This window comes from Culex quinquefasciatus, chromosome 2 (genome assembly GCF_015732765.1).
Source record: "Culex quinquefasciatus strain JHB chromosome 2, VPISU_Cqui_1.0_pri_paternal, whole genome shotgun sequence".
Taxonomy (NCBI): Eukaryota; Metazoa; Arthropoda; class Insecta; order Diptera; family Culicidae; genus Culex; species Culex quinquefasciatus.
The window spans coordinates 168,654,435-168,682,111 of record NC_051862.1 but is presented as its reverse complement, the minus strand read 5'-3'; the positions used below and the strand labels follow the sequence as shown (position 1 = coordinate 168,682,111).

Below are 27,677 nucleotides of genomic sequence, written 5' to 3'. Positions count from 1 at the left end.
TCCTACAACTTTGTCGAAGGGTGCAAGAAGATCCGAGTTGATCCTAATGAGTTATTAGCAACGCGATGAAAATAAAGCGGCTTGTATACTTGAAAATATATAACAGAAAGTATATAAGAAAAAACATAAAAAAAAATCACCGAAAATCAGGATCAACTCGGAACGTTTTGCAACCTTCGGCAAAATTGTAGGAAATTAAATTTCTCACAAAAATCTCACAATTGGACAATTTTGGGCAAGACCCGTGACACCTGGCAGAAAAATACTGGAACGATGTTTTTCTGCATACATTTTTTCGACTTTCCCCATTTAAACTTCAAAGATTGAAATCGAATCTTAAACGTTTACCGAATTGGCTCAACATTGGCACAGAAACTTATTTTTGCCTAAAAAATCGAGTAGGGGGGTATCCCTGAAGTCGTTTTTTTACTGTCAGCCTATTACATTTCTCCTGAATATTTTTAACATTCCAACGCCCAAGGCTCCAAAAAAGTTGGAACGGTAATTTCAACTCAATGGTTCTCGGGCATAACTAAACCAATCAAGATGATTCTTCTTTCCAATGATTTGTCAGGATGTCTAGATGATTCTAGAACTTTGCAGAACTTAATTTGATCAAATATGTAATTTTTGCGATCAAAAACATCTTTCCAACTTTTTTTTTCGCGTGTAAAAAAATCGCCATAAATTCCGCGGAGGCTGTCGTTTGAAAAAAGTTGGAACGATGTTTTCGGTCGCATAAATTAAAGATTTGTTCAAATCATGTTCTGCAAAATTTTAGAATCAATTAGACATTCTTACAAATCACTGGAAACAAGAATCGTCCCAATTGGTTGAGTAATGCCCGAGAACCAACGAGTTGAAGTTACCGTTCCACCTTTTTTGGGACGCTTGGGCGTCCGTGTAAGTTGGACATGCGTTGGGCGTTCCAGTGTTAATCTTATAAAAAAGCAGGAAGATATCTTTCTATCTATGTGAGAGCTACATAAAAATCATTTGACGTACATTTTGTCACTTATTTTGAATAAAATATCTAGACAAAGGTGTGTGACTATGAGTGAAATAATAAAAAATACAAACATCATTATTTTTTGATTGCGAATTAATTATATTCTATGCCTTTTAAATCATAGCCAATTTTCCACGACTTGGTTCCTTAGAAACGACGCTCAAAGATCCTCAAGTACCACTTAAAAGGGTCAAACTGAATGCCTTTACTTTCCAAAAGCACCGGCAATCTGGGTAGCGATCGGCAAAATTTTCGTCGCAGCCGGGAGAACCTTATCGCGGATAACGCGTCCAGCACCCCGGATGAAATCCATGAATCCATGAGCCTCCTCGGGGTTCATTCCAGCGATGATCAGAGCCTCTTGGAGTTTCTCCGCGTCCAAAGTTCCGGTGGATTCCGAGGGGGCAGCAAAGGCAACGGCCACCAGGGCAGCGAGGACGAGGACGAATTTCATCTTGGTGAGCTGGTAGGATACTGATCTGAATTCTAATTCTGTCTGAATGTTTGGGTTGCAAAACCAGGTTTTTATAGGAAAATTAATAAACCGATCATAGATACTTGTATTAACCTGCCATATTGTGTTTACTTACAGAAGTTGTATCTTTCTGACGTCTGTATCTGGAAATTAAATGTACGGCAAAGATATTTGAAAGCTTCGTTTTTTTTTCAAATTACTTAATTTGAACAACTGATCAAATAATGTGTTTCAAATCTCTCAATCATATTTTTTTGCCTAAAAAATCTGGAATATTATAATTGAATATCTTTAGGTAATCAGGGTTTTATTCCCAACAGATTGTGTTTGGGGTTTTCCAATACAGATTAAAGACGTCATTGAAATTATATTCAGAAAAAAATTGTATAATAACAATTTCTTATGTATTAAAATTTGTTAACCTTCAATCCGTGCAATTTTGAAGTATAAAAACCTCGCATCAAATTGAGAATCTTCAGTCAGATCTTGCGTTCAGATCAGTATTCTACCCAGCTCATCAAGATGAAATTCGTCCTCGTACTCGCTGCTCTGGTGGCCGTCGCCTTCGCTGCCCCCTCGGAATCCTCGGGAACTTTGGACCCGGAGAAACTTCAAGAAGCCCTGATCGACGCTGGAATGAACCCCGAGGAGGCTCATGGATTCATGGACTTCATCCGAGGTGCTGGACGTGTTATCCGCGATAAGGTTCTCCCGGCCGCGACGAAAATTCTGCCAATTGCTACCCAGATTGCCGGTGCTTTTGGAAAGTAAGAGTTTGACTTTTGTAATTGTTGAAGGATCATAAATGTCGAATTTTGGCTATAACTTTATATATGTGTAATATAATTAATCTGCAACTATAAAATAATTGTGTTTTAATAATAATCATTTCACTTAGAGTCACACAATTTTGTCTCAACATCTCTTCGAATAATACGATATGACAGAATGTCATTCGAAAGATTTTCATGTAGCTTTCACATTAGTAGAAATATGAAAGAGACTTTCCCGAACTTATTATTTTCTCATCTTACGTTCAAAACGTTACATAAAGTTTTTATTCAATTCATAATTTAAAGTTGAAAATTGGGGCGAATTGGGATAGCAGTTTTAACCATGTTGGAGCAAAATATTTTGATTTTTCTGGTTGGTTTCGGTTAAAACAGACTCAGACCTACAAAATGTGTATATCCATTTCCAAATTTCAAAGCTTTATGTGCTCTAAACACTGCTGTCTCTATTCAGACTGAAGTCCCGATTCGCCCCAGACAGATTATGGTACCACTTATCGATTGAGATTTTAATTCTGGTGTTTCTATCGGTGAGAAATATTTACAAAAGTAAAACGAGATATTAAGCTGATTTCATTGTCGGGCCAGATACTATCTACTCATATAAACTAAAAGCATCCCGGGCAGACGGTAATACAGTCGACTCTCTGGTTGTCAATATCCAAGGGACCGTCGAGGAAGAGAATCATCAGTTTACAGAACGATGCAAAAGGAAGACTCGATTGAAAATTTTTTTTCTTGATACCCTGCTATGGGAGAGAATCATGGCAACGTCCAGCAAACAAAAACAAACTTATGTCAAACACCCTTCAAAGCTTCGTTTCACGAAGAAAAATGTCTATGCAAGCCATGAGAAAGCGAAATTATTGACAACCGGAAGAGATTTTTATAGCAAACAGAATCCAAAGGACCGTCGAGGAAGAGATCCTTCAAGCAAGAGAAAATATCGAGGAATGAAGAGAATTGGAGTATGCAGATTGAAGGGACTGAAGAATTCATCGATGGATGGAGCAATATTGATATCGAGAAGATCGACAGCCAGAGAGTCGACTGTAACAGAATTTATGCCATTTCAATAACAAATACTGTTAAAATAATAGAAAGTGTTATGGAATCTTGTTGAAAAACCAATTTTTGCATAAGAGCTTAATAACAGTTTATGTTACCATAACAAAATTTGTTACTGGTCTGATATTTGCTGAAATCCAAAAAAACTTGAGAATAAAATTTTTTGTTATGGATGAATACCCCCAATTGTTATTGTGATGATCGTATTAGTTGTTAAAATAACAAAAAATAAGAACAGAGATTTGTTCGAAGAATAACTAAAAATGTTATTTATCTGTTATTACAATAACAACCCGGGCAGATGGTAATAACAAAATTAATAATATTTCAATAACAAATCCTGTTAAAATAACAAAAAGTGTTATTATTTTATCCTGAAGTTCGACTTCAAGAAGAAAAAATAATAACAGTTTCTGATTAAATAACAAAATTTGGTATTGAAGTGATATTATATTGAAAATGTTTAATAACACGATAATAAGAGGAAATGTTATACATTTCAAAAACTCTCCTAATAACAAAATTTGTTATTCGTTCGGTATACATACTTAGAAATAAAATTACCATAAATCGCAAAAAAAGGAAAAGTTTCTAAGTGTCCATAACACAATCTGTTATTATTTTTTCTTTTGTTAAATATGTTTAGATCTTTAGGATAATTTTGTCTTATTTCGTCGGGGTTATTATTTTGGCCATGAAATGGAGTCTTTAAGCTAAAATTATTTTAAAAAGTTGAAATTTTGGAAGCTGATTTTTTTTTAATTATTTGATATACCCCCTAAGGGACTTTGTTTAAAATAGTTAGAACTATGGGATAATTTCGACCAATTTCGTCAGGGTCATTATTTTGGCCATGAAATGGGGTCCTTAAGCTAAAATTATTCTAAAAAATTGAAATTTTGGAAGTTGATTTTTTTAATTATTTGATATACCCCCAGGGACTTTGCTAAAATTGGCTGGAACTATGGGATAATAAAATTTCGTCAGGATCAATTTTTACCATGAAATGTTGAAATCTTGAAAATTATTCTGAAATCGATTTTTTAAATTATTTGATATACCCCTAAGTTATACTAAAATTGGCTAGAAATATGAAATAATTTTGATCGGGGTCATTTATTTCAGCATGAAATGGGGTCCTTAAGCTAAATTAATCCGATAAAATTAACTGAGAGTTCATTTTTAAATTATTTGTATTCCCTACGGAATTGATTTATTTATTGAGAATTTTTGAAGTGTGAATCAAAAAATTATTTTCACAGAGCCAGGAAGTCGGAGCTGACGTTGAAGTTCGAGCTGGAGTGAGACCTCGGAGACTGCACCGGATTCAGCAAATTTTCAGCAACTTTTACTTGGAGTCGGAATCTGTGAAGTCGGGTATTTTTTGAGAGCTGAAGTCGTCGTTGACGTCATATCCTGCATCCAGAGCCGGAGCTGTCTTTAAAGTATGGATTCAAAGTCGCTTGGAGGTACCCGACTCTGCAGCCCTGACTAGTACAGAGGAGTTATGGAAACTGCAGGTTTATTTGCAAATTACAAATAAACCAAAACAATAACTTTTTTTGTTATGGAGACATACCAGTTCAATAACATTTTTTGTTATTATGCTGCTCCACCTCTCCGCACAAAATAACAAATCTTGTTATTCCTTCATGATTCCTTCTGTGTTATTGGTTTGTTATTGCAATAACAACATAATAACAGTTTAAGTTATTCTTCGAACAAATCTTTGTTATTGATTTTTGTTATTTTAACAACTAATCCGATCATCCCAAAAACATATTTCGATCTTCTCACAATATCAAAAACTGACCTTCTCAAGTTATTTCCGTCTGCTCGGGAATCCAATGACAAAACAATCATAACGACGAATAACAAATCTTGTTATAAATAACAAAATATGTTATTGACCTAGTATATTCAAATATCAAAAAATGTTACTCCCAAGTTATTTCCGTCTGCTCGGGATGTCTTAAAAGATTGAGGAAAGGAAGAAAACAATTTTGACATATATAATTTTTTTTTTCGAAAAATGCCGCCAGGGCCGACTGGGATCGAACCCAGACCAGCAAAATCGCAGTCCAGATACAATCGGGGGTTTTAACATTTTATGCGAAATAGGCAGAACCTTAGGGTGGTGGACGAAAATTGAGATTTTTGCAGTATGAACTTTTATATTATTTTGAAGTTTGACTCAGAAAGAGTTGGATCTTATTGTAGAAGGTACTCAAAGGGATTCTTATGACAAATATCAACTTTTTTTTGTTGAACACAACGTAACACCATCCTGGAAAGAGGCAGACTTGTATCTAATTGTCCAATGATTATTTTCACGTAGAACTCATGTTCATTTATTCAACCTGGTTGGATGCTTTGGCGTAAGCCCGTCGTATGGTGTCATCGGAATGAATTATTTCCCCTAAAAAGCAGTGAGTTTTCCATAGAATGCTTTAGAAAGATGGGGACAACTGATTTGTTAATTTTAAATAGTTGATTATTATTAGATATTATAAAAAAATAACTCAAATATTTTATGATTGCATATTCAATATATTTAACATTGATTTAATCAAAGTCAATGCCAGGATCCTTTGAACTTTCAAAGTTCCTAAAATTCCACTTGAAATGATCAAAATTTACTTTCCAAAAGCACCGGCAATCTGGGTAGCGATCGGCAAAATTTTCGTCGCAGCCGGGAGAACCTTATCGCGGATAACGCGTCCAGCACTTCGGATGAAATCCATGAATCCATGAGCCTCCTCGGGGTTCATTCCAGCGATGATCAGGGCCTCTTGGAGTTTCTCCGCGTCCAAAGTTCCGGTTGATTCCGAAGGGGCAGCGAAGGCAACGGCCACCAGGGCAGCGAGGACGAGGACGAATTTCATCTTGAAGAGCTGGGTAGGATACTGATCTGAACTCAAGTTCTGACTGAAGATTGTTAATTTGATGCGAAGCTTTTATACTTTACAATTGCACGGATCGAAAGTTGAAGCAGGACATACATAATAATTGTTTTTGTATAATGTTTTAAGCAGATATAACATTTATTGACGTCTTTAATCTGTATTGGAAAAACCCAAACTCAACCTGTTGGAAATGAAACCCAGAGTATCTAAAGATATTCATTTAGAATATTGCAGATTTGCTTTAGGTAATAAAATACAGTGAAAATTAAGAGATTTGAAACAAATATTTGATCAGGTGTTTCAAATAATATTCTTTGAAAAAAAAAGCTTTCAAATATATAATCAACCACATTTATTTGCCAACTACAGACGTCAGAAAAATACAGCTTCCGTGGGTAAACACAGTGTGACAGGCTGTTCCCAGCGTCTATGTATGGTGATTTAATTTCGCTATAAAAACCTCGTTTCGCATCCCAAATACTCAATCAGAACTTGAGTTCAGATCAGTACCCAAATCAGCTCACCAAGATGAAATTCGTCCTCATCCTCGCTGCCCTGGTGGCCGTTGCCTTTGCTGCCCCCTCGGAATCCACTGGAACTTTGGATGCGGAGAAACTCCAAGAGGCCCTGATCATCGCTGGAATGAACCCCGAAGAGGCTCATGGATTTATGGATTTCATCCGAGGTGCTGGACGCGTTATCCGCGACAAGGTTCTCCCGGCTGCGACGAAAATTTTGCCGATCGCTACCCAGATTGCCGGTGCTTTTGGAAAGTAAAGGCCTAAATTTGACTGCTTTTTAAATGCAACAATTGAAATAATTATCACAACCTCTGAACATTACAATTTTACCATAAAAGTTTCAACATTCTACATAACATTAGTCTGAACTTTATTATTTTTTAAATCTCTTCAAATCACCCCAAAACGTCCCTGCGTTCACTAGAAACTCAAACGGGAACTCCGCGGTCATCCCTCTCTTCCAACTTTCCACCACCAGTGTTCAAACTCAGTGAGTTCCAACTGGACACATCGCCAGCCTACTGCGCGGTATCGACCCGCCAGCGAGATTCCTACGATAAAAGAAGGTTCATCGCGTTGATCGCGTGAAGCAGGCCTGATCGCTCAAAAAAGAGCGCTACAAAAACTGCTTATCATCGCGTGGTGATGCTGGAGATGATCATCGAGTTGATTAAATATGTGTATAGGACACCTGTTTTGTTGTTGTTGTTGTTGTTGTTGTTTTATGATTATTTTTATAGATCTTTATAGATGTGGTGGGATATAGCTGTTAATTACTGGGAAATTTAGAAAACAAACTCGTTTTTATACGCGCCTTTTTATAACAGCCCATGGTATATTTCAGGAAACGAGGAGCTTCGGGAACTGGCTGTTGGTTGGAGAAAACCATTGGAATTTAAAGGTTAGGCTGACGTTACCAGATCGTCGTCATCGTTTTTTTTTTCGCACGCGCATTTTGGGCTCGATTGGGTAAAGGACGTCATTTTCAACTTTATTCTTGTCTCAAAATTTTACAAATCCAGGAAACGACACTCGAGAAGAGGAATTTCGGACAAACATCCTTTGAAGTTTCTAGGAACAGTCCTCACGCAACATTGTAGATCCCAACACCAAAATCTGCACCCTGGCGATGCACTTTTCATACCTGAATGACTTCATTAGGGTCCCCACAGAATCTGCAGCAGCTCTATTGGGTGTCGGAAATTTGATACTTTTTTTTCCATCCACAACGCCGGCATCAAAGGTCCTCTCCCGGGAGCTGTTTCCGTGGCTGCAGGACATGAAATTCTTTGCCCTCATGCACGTAATCTTCGATGTTGTCGTGTCGCTGAGGTCCTCACACGATATGGAGTCCTCTCAAGGGAACTCCAGATCTCCCTCAACGGGGGCTTTTTTCAATTTTGCAATCGTATTAATTTTGCAATCGTATCAATTTTGCAACCGTATCAATTTTGCAATCGTATCAATTTTGCAACCGTATCAATTTTGCAATCGTATCAATTTTGCAATCGTATCAATTTTGCAATCGTATCAATTTTGCAACCGTATCAAATTTGCAATCGTATCAATTTTGCAATCCTATCAATTTTGCAACCGTATCAAATTTGCAATCGTATCAATTTTGCAACCGTATCAAATTTGCAACCGTATCAATTTTGCAACCGTTGAACATTGGGCCAGTTTAAAATAAATTACAAATTTGCAGTAAACTTTTTACTCAGCAGTATTACAACGAATTTTTAGTTTTTAGAAATGTTTTTATTCTGTAATTTTAACACACAAACAAATGCGCAACTTTTCTTATCCGCGTCATCGCCAAAGCCAGCCCGCACCACCGCAGGAACAGGTTCAGGTTTCACCCGCCGTCAATATCGGTCCACGTCGGTGATATCGATTCGTCGTCGTCGTCGTCGTCGGAGTGTATAAATATTTTCGCCTCTGGACAGATGGCCTTTCGGGTTGAACTTGTCCCTGAACTTGCTGAACTTGGGCTGGGAATGAATTTTTTATGCGATATGCTTTTATACTTTTTTTTTTGCTGGTTCACTTCCCTCATCGGGACGGGATTATGATTAATGCAGGTTGATGGTTGCCTGCGGTGGCGGTCAGGTCATTTTGCTAGAATTGTCCCTAGATCTGATGACCTTTGCGTGTACGAGGGTGTGGTCGGAACCGTTGAGCTTAATCTACACATAGCTTAGCTTTGGCAAAAAAAGTGCCGTATATTTAATATTTATTGCTTCATTTTCATAAAAATACCTAAAATCCGGCATTAAAAAGGGCATAAGTAACACTAAATTGCTGATAACTTGATATGGTTATCAGAACTTCAATCTTTTTGAATTATTGGAATGGTCTTCCGATTACCCATCCAACTATAGATACGAAAATCTTTTTTTACAGTGTATCTGATATCTGGCATCGAAGATATATTTACATTGTCGTTTTTATTTGTAAATATGTTTAACAACGTTAAAAAATCACGCAAACTCAAAATAAAAGAACTTCGAGAATATTTCAATTTCGACTCTCTTTTCTCTTAAGGGTACACATCAACGAAGGAAGTTGTTGTCTTCTTATTCCAAAATGGTCAAACTTACGTACCCAATCCTGCAAAAACGTGATTGTAAAAATTGTCAAACTTTGTTGTAAATAATTTTATGGACAGTACTTTAGATAAATAAAAAATATGTCGAAAGTACCCGTAGTTTTGGAGATACTAAAATGTGTGTACCAAAAATCTGGGTGTAACAACTCTGGTTGATGTGCAACGTAAATTCTTTTCAAAATTTGTTTTTTTTGTCAATTTCTATTAATTCGAGACCACTATTTGTGCATGTTTTTAAACTTCAGAACAAATACGAGAATAATCAATAGATAAGTTCTAACAACATTCAATCTTGAATGTTAAAAATTGAAACATTTGAGCAATTCTCTACCAAAACCGGAAATGGATTTTATTTGTATTTTTTGATTTGGCTCAAACTTTGTGGGGGCCTTCCCTATGACCAAAGAAGCCATTTTGCATCATTAGTTTGTCCATATAAATTTCCATACAAATTTGGCAGCTGTTCATACAAAATGGTACGTAAATATTCGAAAATCTGTAACTTTTGAAGGAATTTTGATCAATTTGGTGTCTTCGGCAAAGTTGTAGGTATTGTTAAGGACTATTTAGAAAAAATAGGTACACGGAAAAAAATTTCCCGATTTTATTAACTTTTTTCACAAAACTCAAATTCCCAAAATACGTATTTTTGATTTTCGAGATTTTTGATATGTTTTGGGGAAAATCCGCAACTTTTGAGCTATAGAGAAACATGGTCAAAATCTGCCGCCGAGTTATGATTTTTGAAAACTGGTGATTTTGGAAAAATCGAAATTTCATACATAAAATTTGACCTAATTTTTTTATGCAAAATTGAATTTGCAATCGAAAATTACTTTACAGATTTTTCGATAAAGGGCCCGTTTTCAAGATATAGCCACCGAAAGTTTGATTTCAGCGAAATATTTGCAGTTTTCGATTTTTAAAAATAGTGACCATGAGTGACCATTTCTAAAAATATTTTTTTTGAAAAGTTCAGAAAATTTGCTATAAAATTGTCTAAGAGACATCGAAGATTGGACCTCTGGTTGTTGAGATACAGCGGCTTAAAGAAAAAGAAACACGAAAATTGAAGTTTTCTAAGTCTCACCCAAACAGCCCACCATTTTCTAATGACGATATCTCAACAACTAATGGTCCGATTTTCAATGTTAATATATGAAACATTCGTGAAATTTTCCGATCTCTTCGAAAAAAATATTTTGAAAATTTTCAATGTTTGGCCCTTTTAAAATGTTAGTCTTGATTTAATTTTTTTCAAAATATTTTTTTCGAAAAGATCGGAAAATTTCACGAATGTTTCATGTATTAACATTGAAAATTGAACCATTAATTGCTGAGATATCGTCATTAGAAAATCGTGGGCTGTTTGGGTGAGACTTAGAAAACTTCAATTTTCGTGTTTCTTTTTCTTTAAGCCGCTGTATCTGAACAACCAGAGGTCCAATCTTCGATGTCTCTTAGACAATTTTATAGCAAATTTTCTGAACTTTTCAAAAAAAATATTTTTAGAAATGGTCACTCATGGTCACTATTTTTAAAAATCGAAAAACTGCAAATATTTCGCTGAAATCAAACTTTCGGTGGCTATATCTTGAAAACGGGACCCTTTATCAAAAAATCGGTAAAGTAATTTTCGATTGCAAATTCAATTTTGCATAAAAAAATTAGTTCAAAAAATTTTATTTATGAAATTTCGATTTTTTCCAAAAATCATCAGTTTTTCAAAAAATCATAACTCGGCGGCAGAATTTTTGACCATGTTTCTCTATAGCTCAAAAGTTGCGGATTTTTGTCCCCTAAAACATATCAAAAAATCTCGAAAATCAAAAAATACGTATTTTGGGAATTTGAGTTTTTGTGAAAAAAAAGTTAATAAAAAAATCGGGAATTTTTTTTTCCGTGTACCTATTTTTTTCTAAATAGTCCTTAACAATACCTACAACTTTGCCGAAGACACCAAATTGATCAAAAAATTCCTTCAAAAGTTACAGATTTTCGAATATTTACGTACCATTTTTGTATGAACAGCTGCCAAATTTGCATGGAAATTTATATGGACAAACTAATGATGCAAAATGGCTTCTTTGGTCATAGAGAAGGCCCCCACAAAGTTTGAGCCAAATCAAAAAATACAAAAAATAAAAATGGTCGAAATCGGCCGGTTTTGTAGAGAATTGCTCATTTGTGTTTTCTGCTACTTATTATAAACATAATTTCGAATTTGTAGAATCAATAATTTTTTTTTGAAGAAGTAAAAAACACTGAATAAAGGTAACACTGAAAAAACTATTTTAACAAAATTAAAACTTTAAGATCCTGTGTACTGTGTGAGCTTAGTATAAATAAGTAAACTAAAATAGATAAGTTATTTAGGAAAGTACGCAACTTACGGTTGTCATCTACAATTAACTTCTAAATTGCAAAAAAAAAATAAAGCTTTTTTCAAAAAATCACCTTAAAATATCATAAGCATTTCATGCACCTTATCAAAAAATGTGTAAAGTAAATTTTGATTATAAATTTGATTATGAATTTTAAACATTGCACAGTGGGCGAAATGAAACCCGAAATAGGACTTGATTAAACGCGGCTGGTTCCCTGGTATGAAAAATAGTGTTTCTTATATAAAAAAAATCCGGGGAATCGATTGGTGATGGTTTCATCCATCGCACAAAAAGGCAAAGGGTCCATTTTGCCCAAATTTCCCATTTTAAACCTTTTTTCTCGCAATTCGCTCTATATTTAAAGCGGAGGTTTTATGCGGCCATCCAAAATGCACTTAGCTTACGTGAAAATGTCCCAGGAATCCAGTAAAAATAACCACATGCACCGCAAAAATCATCTAGGGTCCATTTAACCCCAATTCCACTTTAAAAGCATTTTTGGCCGTTTTCAAATGTTAGGTCAGATTTTAAAAATCTGAAAATATTTTTAACGCAGAGATCAGACAATTTTACATAAGAATGACGATTTGCACTTGAAAGTTTGACACATTTATGTTGATAAAAAAATATGTAAAAGGCGGTTTATTCTGCGTTTAGAAAATTTTCCCAAAAATGATTCTTCAACAGTTGTTATTATTGTTATCATCAATTATTGTTTTTATTAAGTTTAATTATTTTTATCAAAATATGTTATTTTTAAGCTCATTCTTCAAAATTTTTTCTTGTCTTTTCTAGTGTTTTTTTTTTTGCTTATTCATTTATACATGGGTATTAATTTAAAAAATGGGCTGAATTTAAAAGTGTTCTTAATGAAAAATTTTTGTTTCTGTAATATTTCAGTGCAATCAAAATTTTTAATTGTAATTTTATGAGACATTTGGTAAGTTGACAGAATACGCATATTTAAAAAAAAAGAATGTTTAACCTTTTGTCCAGATTTCTGCTGTCTAAAAAACAAACACATCATGAATCGAGTTTTTTTTGTGCATCTTTTAGGAAAATTAAGCAATATGTCTAGTACAGAAAATGAAGAAGTTTTCCAAGAACTGGTGTCTCGTTTCACCTTAAGGCAATTATTTGTACGGGGGATATTATGCTATGAAGTATTTATGCATCGAATTCCTTCGCAACTGTACATCGCATTGCCCCACACATCCTGAATACTATTTGCCCTGGTTATACACGGATAGAAATCCGGTCCGCAATACCGAAACCAAATTGTGTTGAAATCGAGAACATCGTTTGTTTTCGATTTTGTTTCAAATGTTTTCAAAAACGACAACATTTTCATCACTTTCGAAACATTTTGTTTTCGAAAACGCCCCTCGATTTCCTCAAAGTTTTTTCAAGCGTAACAACTGTCAAACGCAACCCAATTCCACACGGACGACTGTGAGTGCGACAGTTTGTTTATGTTTGTTTTTTTTTTTTTCGAGTGCTGGCCAAAAACTTGGTGCGCGTTGGAACCGGTGGCGAAAGTACCTGCCCTGCCCTCCAGAGATTGTTCCGCCGACACTGAAGCCTGCTGTTCCGGCGATTCCGGAGGGCCCCGTGGCGATCGCGATGACCGCAAGGAAGGCTCATGCAAGGACCGACCGACCGAACGCAGCTGGCCGGTGTATCGGACAAGAAGGGAAATGTTGGTGCTGAAACTAGCGGCGTTGAGTTTCACGGAGCCCGGCCCCTAGGTAGGTTACTCTTAAGCCAAAGTGGACACGGACAGCGGAATCGAAAGAGGACGGATTCGGGCTTCGCACCACGAGTAGCGTCCAATGCCATCAATTCGTGCTTCCAAAAAGTGTAGTAAGTTTGCGACGCTACCTCTTCCAGATGGCAGATCGCGCAGATCTGCTTACACAGAACCACGCTGACCCGCCGAATTTATCACGAGGCGAGACGTTCCACGAAGCTGCGCCTCCTCCTCCTCCTCCTCCTCCTCCTCCTCCTCCTCCTCCTCCTCCTCCTCCTCCTCCTCCTCCTCCTCCTCTCTCCTCCTCCTCCTCCTCCTCCCTCCTCCTCCTCCCTCCTCCTCCTCCTCCTCCCTCCTCCTCCCTCCTCCTCCCTCCTCCTCTCCTCCTCCCTCCTCCTCCTCCCTCCTCCTCCTCCTCCTCCTCCTCCTCCTCCTCCTCCTCCTCCTCCTCCTCCCTCCTCCTCCTCCTCCTCCTCCTCCCCTCCCTCCTCCTCCTCCTCCCTCCTCCTCCTCCTCCTCCTCCTCCTCCTCCTCCTCCTCCTCCTCCTCCTCCTCCTCCCTCCTCCCCTCCTCCTCCTCCTCCTCCTCCTCCTCCTCCTCCTCCTCCTCCTCCTCCTCCTCCTCATCCTGCTGTAGGGGCCACTTTCACTGCATGATTCGTAATCGATCGATCTAATCGACCTTCATTCGCCACAGGCTCCGACACCGACCTCTTCCACCAGAATTGAACCACGACGACGGGCCGGGCGGCCAACATCATCCGCGTACCAATCTGGGTTGTTGGACAATAAGGCGCATCTACCAAAATCGAGCTCCGTCGGCATCCTGGAAGCGATCTCGGTCAAGCTTCGGTCGTGCGGAAGGCGCTGAAAACCCACACTCACTTTGTTACACTCTACCACCACCACAAAACACTTAATTTCTTTAATTCTATTCTAGTTCTATTCTAATTTCTAATATTCTATAATCACAAATTCCTAAAATTCTAAACCTAAATATCGGAAATTCTTAATTATAAGATTCTTAAATTCTATAATTTCAATATTTTAAATCCTTAAATTCTTAAAACCCTAAATGGTTAAATTCTATAATTATAAAATTTAAAATTTTAAAATTAAAGATACTAAAATTCTAAAATACTTAAATTCTTTTTTTTAATTCTAAATTCTTAAGTTCTAGAAATTTAAAACTCTTAAATCATTACATTAAATTGTAAAATTCTGAAATCCATGAATAATTAAATTCTGAAATTCTAAAATCATAAAATACTACAATTCTTAAATTCTAAATTTCTAAAATTCAAAAAATAATTCTAAAATTCTAGAATTCTAAAATATTAAAGTTCTAAAATTTTATAATTTAAAATTTTAAAATTCTGCAATTTAATTTCTGAAATTCTAAAATTTAAAATTCTGCAAATTCTAATTTTCAAATCCTAAAATTCTCAAAACCTAAATATCGGAAATTCTAAAATCTAAAATTCCAAATTCTAACATTCTAAAATTTAAAAGTTCTAAAATTTAAAATTCTAAAATTCTAAAATTTAAAAAAAAATTTAAAATTCTAAAATTCTAAAATTTAAAATTCTAAAATTTAAAATTCTAAAATTTAAAATTCTAAAATTCTAAATTCTAAAATTTAAAATTTAAAATTTAAAATTTAAAATTCTAAAATTCTAAAATTCTAAAATTCTAAAATTTAAAATTCTAAAATTCTAAAATTCTAAAATTCTAAAATTCTTAAATTCTAAAATTTAAAATTATAAAATTCTAAAATTCTAAAATTCTAAAATTCTAAAATTCTAAAATCTAAAATTTAAAATTTAAAATTCTAAAATTTAAAATTCTAAAATTTAAAATTCTAAAATTCTTAAATTCTAAAATTTAAAATTCTAAAATTCTAAATTCTAAAATTTAAAATTTAAAATTTAAAATTTAAAATCTAAAATTTAAAATTTAAAATTCTAAAATTCTAAAATTTAAAATTTAAAATTCTAAAATTCCTAAAATTCTAAAATTTAAAATTCTAAAATTCTAAAATTTAAAATTTAAAATTCTAAAATTTAAAATTTAAAATTTAAAATTTAAAATTTAAAATTCTAAAATTTAAAATTCTAAAATTTAAAATTCTAAAATTCTAAAATTTAAAATTTAAAATTCTAAAATTCTAAAATTTAAAATTCTAAAATTCTAAAATTTAAAATTTAAAATTTAAAATTCTAAAATTTAAAATTTAAAATTTAAATCTAAAATTCTAAAATTTAAAATTCTAAAATTCTAAAATTCTAAAATTCTGAAATTCTAAAATTTAAAATTCTAAAATTTAAAATTCTGAAATCTAAAATTTAAAATTCTAAAATTCTAAAATTCTAAATTTAAAATTCTAAAATTCTAAAATTCTAATATTCGAAAATTCGAAAATTCGAAAATTCAAAATTAAAAAATTAAAAATTTAAAAATTGTAGTTTAAAATTCCTATATTTTAAATTCCTAAATTTCAAATTTCTAAATTCCTAAATTCTAAAATTCTTAAATTCCTAAATAACTAAATTCCTAAATTCCTAATCTCCCAATTTCCTTCCTAAATTCCTCAATTCCTAAATTCCTTAATTCCAAATTCCTAAATTACTTAATTTAATTCATAAATCTCAAGTTCTAAAATTCCAAATTTTTCAAATTCCCGAATTCCAAATTCTAAATTCGTTAATTCCCAAATTTCCAATTCTTAAATTCCAATTTCAAATTCCCAATTCCTAATTCCAAAATTCCTAATTCCCAAATTCCCAATTTATTATCCCAAATTCCCAAATTCCTAAATTCCCACTTAAATTCCCAAATTTCTAAATGCCCAATCCCAAATTTCCAAATTGCTGGTTCTTAAATTCAAAATTCTTCAATTCCCATTTTCAAATTTCAAAATCCCAAATTAAACAAATTCCAAATTCAATTCCAAATTCTCATATTCCCAAATTCCCAAATTCCCAAATTAACAAATTACTAATTCTCCAAATTCTAATTCCTAAATTTCTAATTCCCAAATTTCACTTAAATTCTCACATTCCCAAATTAACAAGGTCACATTCCAACATTCCACCTCAATTAACAAATCCAAATCCTCAAACCTCATCTCAATCTCCAAATTCCCAATTCCTTATATTCCTAAATTCTCAAATTTCAATTCTCAAATTCTAAATTCAATTCTTTAATTCCTAAATGCTCAAATTCCTAAATTCTCAAATTTAAATTCCCTTCCAAATTCCAAATTCTTAAATCCCATATTCCTAAATTCTCAAATTCCTTAATTCCCAAATTTAAATTTAAATCTCAATTCTTAAATCCCAAATTCTAAAATTAAAGTCCCAAATTCCCAAATTAAATTCCCAAATTCCTAAATTCTCAAATTTCTAAATTCCCAATCCCCAAATTTCCGAATTCAATCCTCAAATTCTTTAATTTATTCTCAATTTCCTAATTCTAAATTCTCAAATTCCTAAATTCCTAAGTTCCCAAATCTCAAATTCTAAATTCAAACCCAAATTCCTAAATTATAAATTCTCAAATACCAAAATCCCAAATTGCCAAATTCCCATTTCAAATTCCCAAATTCTAAATTCACAAATTTCCAAATACCCAAATTCTTAAATTCACAAATTTCCAAATTCTCACCAAATTCTAATTTCTTAAATTCCTAATTTCCAAATTCCCAATTTTCAATTTCTAAATTTCCAAATTATTCCCAAATTCTAAATTTGTCAAATTCTAAATTTCCAAATCCCCAAACTTCAATTCCCAAATCCCAAATTAAATTTCCAAATTCCCAAATCCCCAAATTCTTTAATTCCCGAATCTCAATTTCTCAAATTCTAAATTTCAAATTCTAAATTCCTAAATTCATAAATTCCTAATTCCTAAATTTACCTCCAAATTCCCAAATTTAAAATCCCAAATTCCAAATTCCTAAATCCCAAATTCCCAAATCTCAAATTTCAATTCTTAAATTCCCAAATTCTCAAATTCTAATTCCACCTAAATCTCCATCCTAAATTTCCAAATCCCCAAATTCTCAATTCCCAAATCCCACCATTTTTCCAAATTCCCAAATCCTCAAATTCTTCAATTCCGAATCCCATCTCAAATTCTAAATCAAATTCCAAATTCCTAAATTCATAAATTTCAAATTCTTAAATTTAAATTCACATCCTAAATTTTAAATTAAATTCCAAATTCCTAAATTCCCCACTCAAATTCCCAAAATTCCACCCCAAATTAAAATCTCAAATTCACAAATTCCCAAATTCTCAAATTCTTTCTGAATTTCCCAATTCTACCTCCCAAATTCCCAAATTCCTCAAATTGAATTCCAAATCTCAAATTCTCACCACAACAAATTCCAAACCAATTCTCAATTGTCAAATTCTCCCAAATTCCCAAATGACAAATTCTCAAATTCCCAAAACCCAAATTACCAAATTCCTTAATTTCTAAATCTCCAAATCCTAAATTTTCTATTCTGATATTCCCAAATTTCTAAAATAACATAATATCAAGTTCCTAAAATCACAAATTCCCTAATTTTGATTCGGGATTCCCAGATTAAGAAAATCCCAAATTCTCAAAAACTCCACATTCTTTAATCCCCAGATTCCCATATTTCCTGATTGTCAAAACACTAATTTCTTGTTTTTCCATATTCCAAACAAACACACACACACACACACACACACACACACACACACTCACACAAAGATTAGTTTATTAGTGAATGATGTATTTTTTGCTTCAATAAATAAAAAAACGAATCAACTGTTTTACTGAACCAAAAGAAATATCCAACGGTCAATTCAAAAACCAAAACCAACGGTCAATTCAAAAACCGATTAAACCGTTCGGGATGGCTGCGTGCTTTTTGTTTTGCCAGGCGTCACCAACCGTGACGACTCAAAATCAACAACATTGTTCTCGATTTTGTTGCAAATGTTACCGGACGACTGGTCGACAACATTCTGAAACGAATTTCAGAACGAATCGAGAACAATGTTGTCGATTTCCCGGACAGGATTTCTATCCGTGTAGTGCCAATTTCTAACAGCCATGACCTCACCTCGAAAAAACGCCGTTCAATAAAAAAAAGAAGAAGTCATTCCGCCAAAAGCCCATAAAAGTATCAAATTTCACCTAATCAAATAAAGACCTTCACCGCATTGAAGCCGTCGTTACCTCAAGCCAGCAAAAAAGAATAAGCAAACTCACAACCTCACAAAAAACCTCCTCGACCCGCCGGATTGTCTCCGCTGGCCGGCCGGAACTCGGTCTCGGAGAGACTTTATGGAGCCAATTCAAACGGGCCGCGTCAGACCAGATGGCAGCATCAGCCGCCGCCACATCATTCGAGACCATCACATTTCCGGTCGCGCTTAATTGGCACAAGTGCGCGATCTCGGAGATCCACACTCGGGTCTTATTAAACCCTCGACTAACTGCGCGACACAAATGTGGGAAGAAGCTGCGCGGTTTTGAACAATTCCGACCCGGGCACGAGGGATGATTGTGACCGCGTGCCTCATCTGGGGGCGGCCGTGGTGCCAGAATGATGTTGGGTGGTTCTATAGGTAAAAAAAAGGTTAGGTACGGAATTTTTTGAGGTTATGTTATTAAAAATGATAGATAGATAAACGTGACTCCTCGATATAAATTCTAGAAGCTTCCATCGCAAGACTGGCAACACTGGCTGTATCACACGGATAGAAATCCTGTCCGGGAAATCGACAACATTGTTCTCGATTCGTTCTGAAATTCGTTTCAGAATGTTGTCGATCAGTCGTCCGGTAACATTTGCAACAAAATCGAGAACAATGTTGTCGATTTTGAGTGGTTACGGTTGGTGACGCCTGGTTCAAAACAAAACGCACGCAGCCATCCCGAACGGTTTAATCGGTTTTTGAATTGACCGTTGGTTTTGGTTTTTGAATTGACCGTTGGATATTTCTTTGGTTCAGTAAAACAGTTGATTCGTTTTTTTATTTATTTAGGCAAATAATACATAATTAATTTAATAACTAATCTTTGTGTGTGTGTGTGTGTGTGTGTGTGTGTGTGTGTGTGTGTGTGTGTGTGTGTGTGTGTTAAGAATTTTGGAATTTGGGAATTTGTGAATTTGGGAATTTGGGATTTGGGAATCTGGGAATTTGAGAATTTGGGAATTTAGAAATTGGAATATAGGAATTTGGGAATTTGAGAATTTAGGAATTTGGGAATTGAGAATTTAAGAACTTGGGAATTTAAGAATTTGGGGATTGAGGAATTTGGGAATTTAGGAATTTGAGAATTTAGGAATTAAGGAATTTGGGAATTTGAGAGTTTGGAATTTAAAATTTGGAAATTGGGAATTTGTGATTTTGGAATATGGAAATTTGGGAATTGGGGAATTTGTGATTTTGGGAATTTGGGAATTTAAGAATGGGAATTTGTGAATATGGGAATTTGGGATTTGAGATTTTGGGAATCTGGGAAATTGAAAATATGGGAATTTAAGAATTTGGGAATTCAGGAATTTAGGAAATTATGAATTTGGATTTCGGTAATTTAAGAACTGGGGAATTTAGGAATTTAGGAATTTATGAATATTGGAATTCGAGAATTTGGGAATTTAGGAATCTGGGAATTGGGAAATCAAGAACTGGAGAACTGAGGAACTGGTGAACCTGGGAATTTAGGAATTTAGGAATCCTTAGAACCTAGGAACCTAGGAATTTAGGAACTTGGAACCCAGGAACCCAGAACCCAGGAATTTAGGAATTAAGGAATTTAGAATTCATGAATTTGGGAACCTGGGAATTTGGAATTTAGAATTTGGGAATTTGGGAATTTGGAATTTGGGAATTTAGGAATTTAGAATTTGGAATTTGGGAATTTAGGAATTTGGGAATTTAGGAATTTAGGAATTTGGGAACTTAAGAATTAAGGAATTTAGAATTTAGAACTTAGGAATTCAGGAATTTAGGAATTTAGGAATTCAGGAATTTAGGAATTTTGGAATTTGAATTTAGGAATTTAGAATTTAGGAATTGAGCAATTAGGAATTTAGGAATTAAGGAATTTAGGAATTTAGGAATTAGGAATTTAGAATTTGGGAATTTAGGAATTAAGGAATTTAGGAATTTAGGAATTTGGAATTGAGGAACTTGGGAACCCAGAATTTAGGAACCCAGGAATTTAGGAATTTAGGAATTTAGAAATTTAGGAATTTAGGAATTTAGAATTTAGAATTTAGAGAATTTAGGAATTTAGAATCCCAGAACCTAGAATTTAGGAACCCAGAATTTAGAAATTAAGAATCTTTGGAACCTAGGAACTAGGAATTTAAATCCAGAACCAGAATCCCAGAATCCCAGAATCAGGAACCCAGAATCCCAGGAATTTAGGAATCCCAGAACCCAGAACCCAGAATTTAGGAATCCCAGGAATCCCAGAACCCAGGAATCCCAGGAGCCCAGAACCCAGGAACCCAGGAACCTGGGAATTTAGGAATTTAGGAATTTAGGAACTGAGAAAAAAGGAATCTGAAACCTTGAACAACTGAAGCCTTGAATTGTTAAACTATTGAATCCCCAAACCTTGAATTTGGAAATCTTGAATCCTTGAATCTTAGAATTTTTGATCTTTATTTCCAGGAATATGAATCTGAGAATTTAGGAACCCAAGAACTTAGGAATTCATGAATTTAGGAATTTAGGAATCTGAGAATCCAGGAACCTGAGAATCTGGGAATCGGGAATCAAAGAACTCAGATTTGGGAACTGGAAACTTGTGAATTTGGGATCTGGGAACTGGAAGAAGAATCTTGGGGATTTGGAAATTTAGGAATCTTGACAACTTAGGAATCTGGGAATTGAGAATCTGGAAATTTAGAAACTGAGAAATCTAAGAATCCTGGAAATTAGGAATTAAGAAACTAGGAATTTGAGAATCTGAGAATTTGGAAATTTGTGAATTTAAGAATTTGGCATTTGGAAAACTAGAATTTAAGAATTTGGAATTTGGAAATCTGGGAATTTGGCAATCGATTTTGGTTATTTGAGAATTTTATAATTTAGAATTTGGCATTTGGGAATTTAAGAATTTGGGAATTTGGGAACTTAGAATTTAGGAATTTGAGAATTTAGGAATTTAGGAAATTGGGAATATGGGAATCAAAGAATTTGGGGATTTGAGAATTCGGGAATTTGGGGATTTGGGAATTTAGAAATTTGAGAATTTAGGAATTTGGGAACCTTGAGAACCTTGGGAACCTGGGACTTGGGAATTTGAACCTGGGAATTTAAGAATTTGGGAATTAAGAATTTGAGAATTTGGGAATTAAGGAATTTGAGAATTTAGGAATATGGGATTTAAGAATTTGGGAAACGAGAATTTGGGAATTTGGGAATTTAGGAATTTGAGAATTTAGGAATTTGGGCATTTGGGAATTAAAGAATTTGGGAATTTAGGAATTTGAGAATTAAGGAATTTGAGAATTTAGGAATATAAGAAATTGGGAATTTGGGAATTGAAGAATTTGGGGATTTGAGAATTTGGGAATTTGTTAATTTGGGAATTTGGGAATGTTGGAATTAGTGACCTTGTTAATTTGGGAATGTGGGAATTTAAGAATTTGGGAATTTTGGGAATTTGAGAATTACGGAATTTGGAAATTAGGGAATTTAAGAATTTGAGAATTTGGAAATTAGTGAATTTGTTAATTTGGGAATTTGGGAATTTGGGAATATGGGAATTTGGGAAATTGGGAATTTAGGAATTAAGGAATTTGGGAATTTGAGAGTTTGGGAATTTAAAAATTTGGAAATTGGGGAATTTGTGATTTTGGGAATATGGAAATTTGGGAATTGGGGAATTTGTGATTTTGGGAATTTGGGAATTTAAGAATTTGGGAATTTGTGAATATGGGAATTTGGGATTTGAGATTTTGGGAATCTGGGAAATTGAAAATATGGGAATTTAAGAATTTGGGAATTCAGGAATTTAGGAAATTATGAATTTGGGATTTCTAGTAATTTAAGAATTGGGGAATTTAGAATTTAGAATTTATGAATATTGGAATTGAGAATTGGGAATTTAGGAACTTGGGAATTTGGGAAATTCAAGAATTGGAGAATTGAGGAATTTGTGAATTTGGAATTTAGGAATTTAGGAATTTAGAATTTAGGAATTTAGGAACCTAGGAACCCAGAACCCAGAACTTAGAAACCCAGAACCCAGGAACTAGGAATCCCAGAATTTATGAACTTTGAACCTGGGAACCTGGAAACCTAAGAACCTGGGAATCTGGGAACCCAGGAACTCAGAATCCCAGAATCCCAGAACCTGGGAACCTGGGAACTTCCAGAACCTTGGGAATCCCAGAACCCAGGAACCTTGGGAACCCAAGAATTAAGAATTTAGAATTTAGGAACTTAGGAATTCAGAATTTAGGAACTTAGGAATCAGAATTTAGGAATTTTGAATCTTGGAATTTAGAATTTAGGAATTTAGGAATTGAGCAATTTAGAATTTAGGAATTAAGGAATTTAGGAATTTAGGAATTTAGAATTTAGGAATTTGGGAATTTAGGAATTAAGGAATTTAGGAATTTAGGAATTTAGGAATGAGGAACTTGGGAACTTAGAATTTAGAATTTAGAATTTAGGAATTTAGAATTTAGAAATTAGAATTTAGGAATTTAGGAATTTAGGAATTTAGAATTTAGGAATTTAGGAATTTAGAATTTAGAATTTAGGAATTTAGGAATTTAGAAATTAAGAATTTAGAATTTAGGAATTAAGGAATTTAGAATTTAGGAATTCAGAATTTAGAATTTAGGAATCAGGAATTTGGGAATTTAGGAATTTAGGAATTTAGGAATTTAGAATTTAGAATTTAGAATTTAGGAATTTAGGAATTTAGAGTTTAGGAATTTAGAATTTAGGAATTTGGGAATTTAGGAATTTAGGAATTTAGGAATTGAGAAATAAAGGAATTTTGAAATTTTGAACAATTGAAGTTTTGAATGTTAAATTATTGAATTTCCAAATCCTTGAATTTTGGAATTTTGAACCTTGAATTTTAGAATTTTGATTTTACTCCAGAATATGGAATTTGAGAATTTAGGAATTTGGGAATTTGGGAATTTGGGAGTTTAAGAATTTGGGAATTTGGGAAATTAAGAATTTGAGAATTGAGGAATTTGTGAATTTGGGAATTTAGGAATTTGAGAAAATAGGAATTTGAGAATTTGAGAGTTTGGCAATTTGGGAATTTAAGAATTTGGGATTTTGGGAACTTAAGAATTTGGGAATTTAGGAATTTGTGAATTTGGGAATTTGTGAATTTGGGAATTTGGGAATTAAAGAATTAGGGAATTAGGGAATTTGAGATTTTGAGAATTTGAGAATAACGGACTTTGAGAATTTTGGAATTTGAGAATTTTAGAATTTTAACCTTAGAATTTAGAATTTTAGAATTTTAGAATTTTAGAATTAGAATTTTAGAATCCTTAGAATTAGAATTTTAGAATTTAAGAATTTAGAATTTTAGAATTTTAGAATTTTAAAATTTTAGAATTTAGAATTTTGAATAGAATTTGAAACTTTAGAATTTAGAATTTAGAATTTTAGAATTTGAGAATTTTATTTTAGAATTTAGAATTTTAGAATTTTAGAATTTTAGAATTTAGAATTTTAGAATTTTAGAATTTTAGAATTTTAGAATTTTAGAATTTTGAATTTAAGAATTTAAGAATTTAAGAATTTAAGAATTTAAGAATTTAAGAATTTAAGAATTTAGAATTTTAGAATTTTGAATTTTAGAATTTTAGAATTTTAGAATTTAGAATTTTAGAATTTTAGAATTTTAGAATTTTAGAATTTTAGAACTTTAGAATTTTAACCTTGAACTTTAGAATCCCAGAATTTTAGAATTTAGAATTTTAGAACTTTAGAATCCTTAACCTTTTGAATTTTAATTTTAACTTTAGAATTTTAGAACCTTGTGAACTTTAGAATTTTAGAATTTTAGAACCTTAGAATTTTAGAACCTTGAACCTTAGAACTGAACTCTCGAATTTGAACTTCAAATTTTCAAATTTTAGAATTTTAGAATTTTGAATTTTAGAATTTTAAATTTTAGAATTTTAGAATTTTGAATTTAGAATTTTATTTTAGAATTTTGAATTTTAGAATTTAGAATTTTAGAATTTTAGAATTTGAATTTTGAATTTAGAATTTTAGAATTTAGAATTTTAGAATTTGAATTTTAATTTAGAATTTTAGAATTTAGAATTTTAGAATTTAGAATTTTAGAATTTTAGAATCTTAACCTTAGAATTTTAGAATTTTAGAATTTTAGAATCTAGAATTAGAATTTTAGAATTTAGAATTTTAGAATTTTAGAATTTGTGAATTTTAAATTTTAGAATTTTAACCTAGAATTTTAGAATTTTAGAATTTTAGAATTTTAGAATTTTAGAATTTTAGAATTTTAGAATTTTAGAATTTTAGAATTTTAGAATTTTAGAATTTTAGAATTTAGAATTTTAGAATTTTAGAATTTTAGAATTTTAGAATTTTAGAATTTAGAATTTTAGAATTTTAGAATTTTAGAATTTTAGAATTTTAGAATTTTAGAATTTTAGAATTTTAGAATTTTAGAATTTTAATTTTAGAATTTTAGAATTTTAGAATCCTAGAATTTTAGAATTTTAGAATTTAGAATTTTGAACTTTAGAATTTTAGAATTTTAATTTTAGAATTTTAGAATTTGAATTTTAGAATTTTAGAATTTTAGAACTTAGAATTTTAGAATTTTAACCTTGAATTTTAATTTAATTTTGAATTTTAGAATTTTAGAATTTTAGAATTTTAGAATTTTAGAATTTTAGAATTTTAGAATTTTAGAATTTTAGAATTTTAGAATTTTTAGAATTTTAGAATTTTAGAATTTTAGAATCATAGAATTTTAGAACTTAATACTACTATTACAATTTTGAAATTTTAGACTATTACAATTTGAACATTTTAGACTTTAAGAATTTTTAGAATATTCAAATTTTAGAATTTCAATCCTTAAATTTTACAAAATTTTATTGTTTAAAGATTAAAGAACTTTAGAATTATAGAATTTTAGATTTTAGTGTTTCAGTGTTTTTGAATTTTAGAAATTTTAAATTTCAAAATTTAAAGTTTCGAATTTCAAAATTTAATAATTCAAAGTTTTAAAATTTCATAATTTTTGAACTTCAAAATGTTAAAATTTTTAAATTTTAGGATCTTTGAATTTTAGAATTTTAGAAATTCTCAATTTAGAAGCATAAAAATTAAGAAATTTTGAAATTAAGAAATTGAGATGTTGAAGAATTTAGAATTTTCGAAATTTTCAATTAATTTAAATAAAAAAATATAGAATTTAAAAATTTCTGAACATTGGAATCATAGAATTTTAGAATCTCATATATATAAATATAGAATTGAAGAATTAAGGAAGTATAAATTTTGAGAATTTCTGTGTTTTGGAAATTTAGAATTTTAGAAATCTAGAAATGTAGAAATTCAGAAGAGTCTTGAATTTTTGAATTAAGGTTATTAAAATTCGAAAAGTATTGAGTTTTGGAATTTTTAAATTTAAGAATGAAATATTTTGGAATTTAATAATTTTATTATTTTGTAATTTAATAATTTTAAAATTACAGAATATTAGAATCTTAGAATTTTAGAATTTGGAATTAAATAATTTAAAATTTCAGAATTTGGTATTTTAGAATTTAATAAATTTGAAATTTCTGAATTATAGAATATTAGAGTTTAAGAATTTAATAGTTAAACAATTTCAGAATTTTTGAATCTATTTTTAATTTTTGAATTGTAGAATATTAGAACTGAAATTTTAGAATTTAATAAATTTGTAATTTCAGAATATTAAATAAAATTTTTAGAATTTAACCATTTTAAAATTTGTCGAATGTTATTTAAGAACTTTGGATTTTGGAATTTTAGAATTTTAAAATTTATTTAGAAATGTGTGTGTGTGTGAATTTCAAATTTAGCTTAAGAATCCTAGAATTTTAGAATTTAAGGTCTTGAGAGTTTTAAAAATTTAGAAACTTAGATTTTTAGAATTTTTCAAATAAGAATTGTAGAATTGAAGAATGTGAGATTACAGTTTTTGGTGGTAGAGTGTAATGTAGTGTGTGAGTGTGGGTATTCAGCGCCTTCTGCACGACCGAAGCTTGACCGCGTTCGGCTCCACAATGCCAACGGAGCTCGAGTTCGGTTGATGCGACTTGTCCGGGCCGCCTTTCTTGTCGTCGTGGTTCAATTTGCAGATCTGAAAGTGACGGCGTCGCAGCCTGTGGAGGGAGGAAGGTCGATTAGATCGATCGATTACGATTTTTGGGGAGAATTTGTTCATTGAAATCTTACCAAGTTCCTGGTATCAACGTTGATGATTTTCTCCCGCTGGAGCACATATTCTTCCTCGGTGGCCCTGAAGGAGGAGGAGGAGGAGGAGGAGGAGGAGGAGGAGGAGGAGGAGGAGGAGGAGGAGGAGGAGGAGGAGGAGGAGGAGGAGGAGGAGGAGGAGGAGGAGGAGGAGGAGGAGGAGGAGGAGGAGGAGGAGGGAGGAGGAGGAGGAGGAGGGAGGAGGAGGAGGAGGAGGGAGGAGGAGGAGGAGGAGGAGGAGGAGGAGGAGGAGGAGGAGGAGAGGAGAGGAGGAGGAGGAGGAGGAGGAGGAGGAGGAGGAGGAGGAGGAGGAGGAGGAGGAGGAGGAGGAGGAGGAGGAGGAGGAGGAGGAGGAGGAGGAGGAGGAGGAGGAGGGGAGGAGGAGGAGGAGGAGGAGGAGGAGGAGGAGGAGGAGGAGGAGGAGGAGGAGGAGGAGGAGGAGGAAAAAAATTACTGCCCAGATGTCCTGCTGCAAACACCGATAACAAAGTCGTTCCGGTACCGGGCTTAAAAGTGCTTTTGGTAGTGGCGAAATCATCTGTCCGGGAGAAGTCAAATGCGATCCGCACCGTTGTTTCTGACAAAAGGGCTCGGAAGGATCAGTACAGGTTCAGTTCTGGAATGAAAGACGGAACCGTTGCCAACAACCACCCTCGAGAACCTCACCTCCTCCTCCTTCTCTGTTTGAAGTTTCAAA

General features: G+C 33.0%; 1 protein-coding gene across 1 annotated transcript; it reads left to right on the top strand.

The window, feature by feature from the left end:
* Positions 1-13,407: 13,407 nt before the first annotated feature.
* On the top strand, positions 13,408-27,344 carry LOC119766392 (putative glycine-rich cell wall structural protein 1; the record flags this gene model as incomplete). The annotated part of the gene is made up of 3 exons (XM_038250905.1): positions 13,408-13,513; positions 26,967-27,143; positions 27,244-27,344. Coding segments are annotated over exons 1-3 (384 nt in total), but the record flags the coding sequence as incomplete, so codon positions are not given.
* Positions 27,345-27,677: the final 333 nt, after the last annotated feature.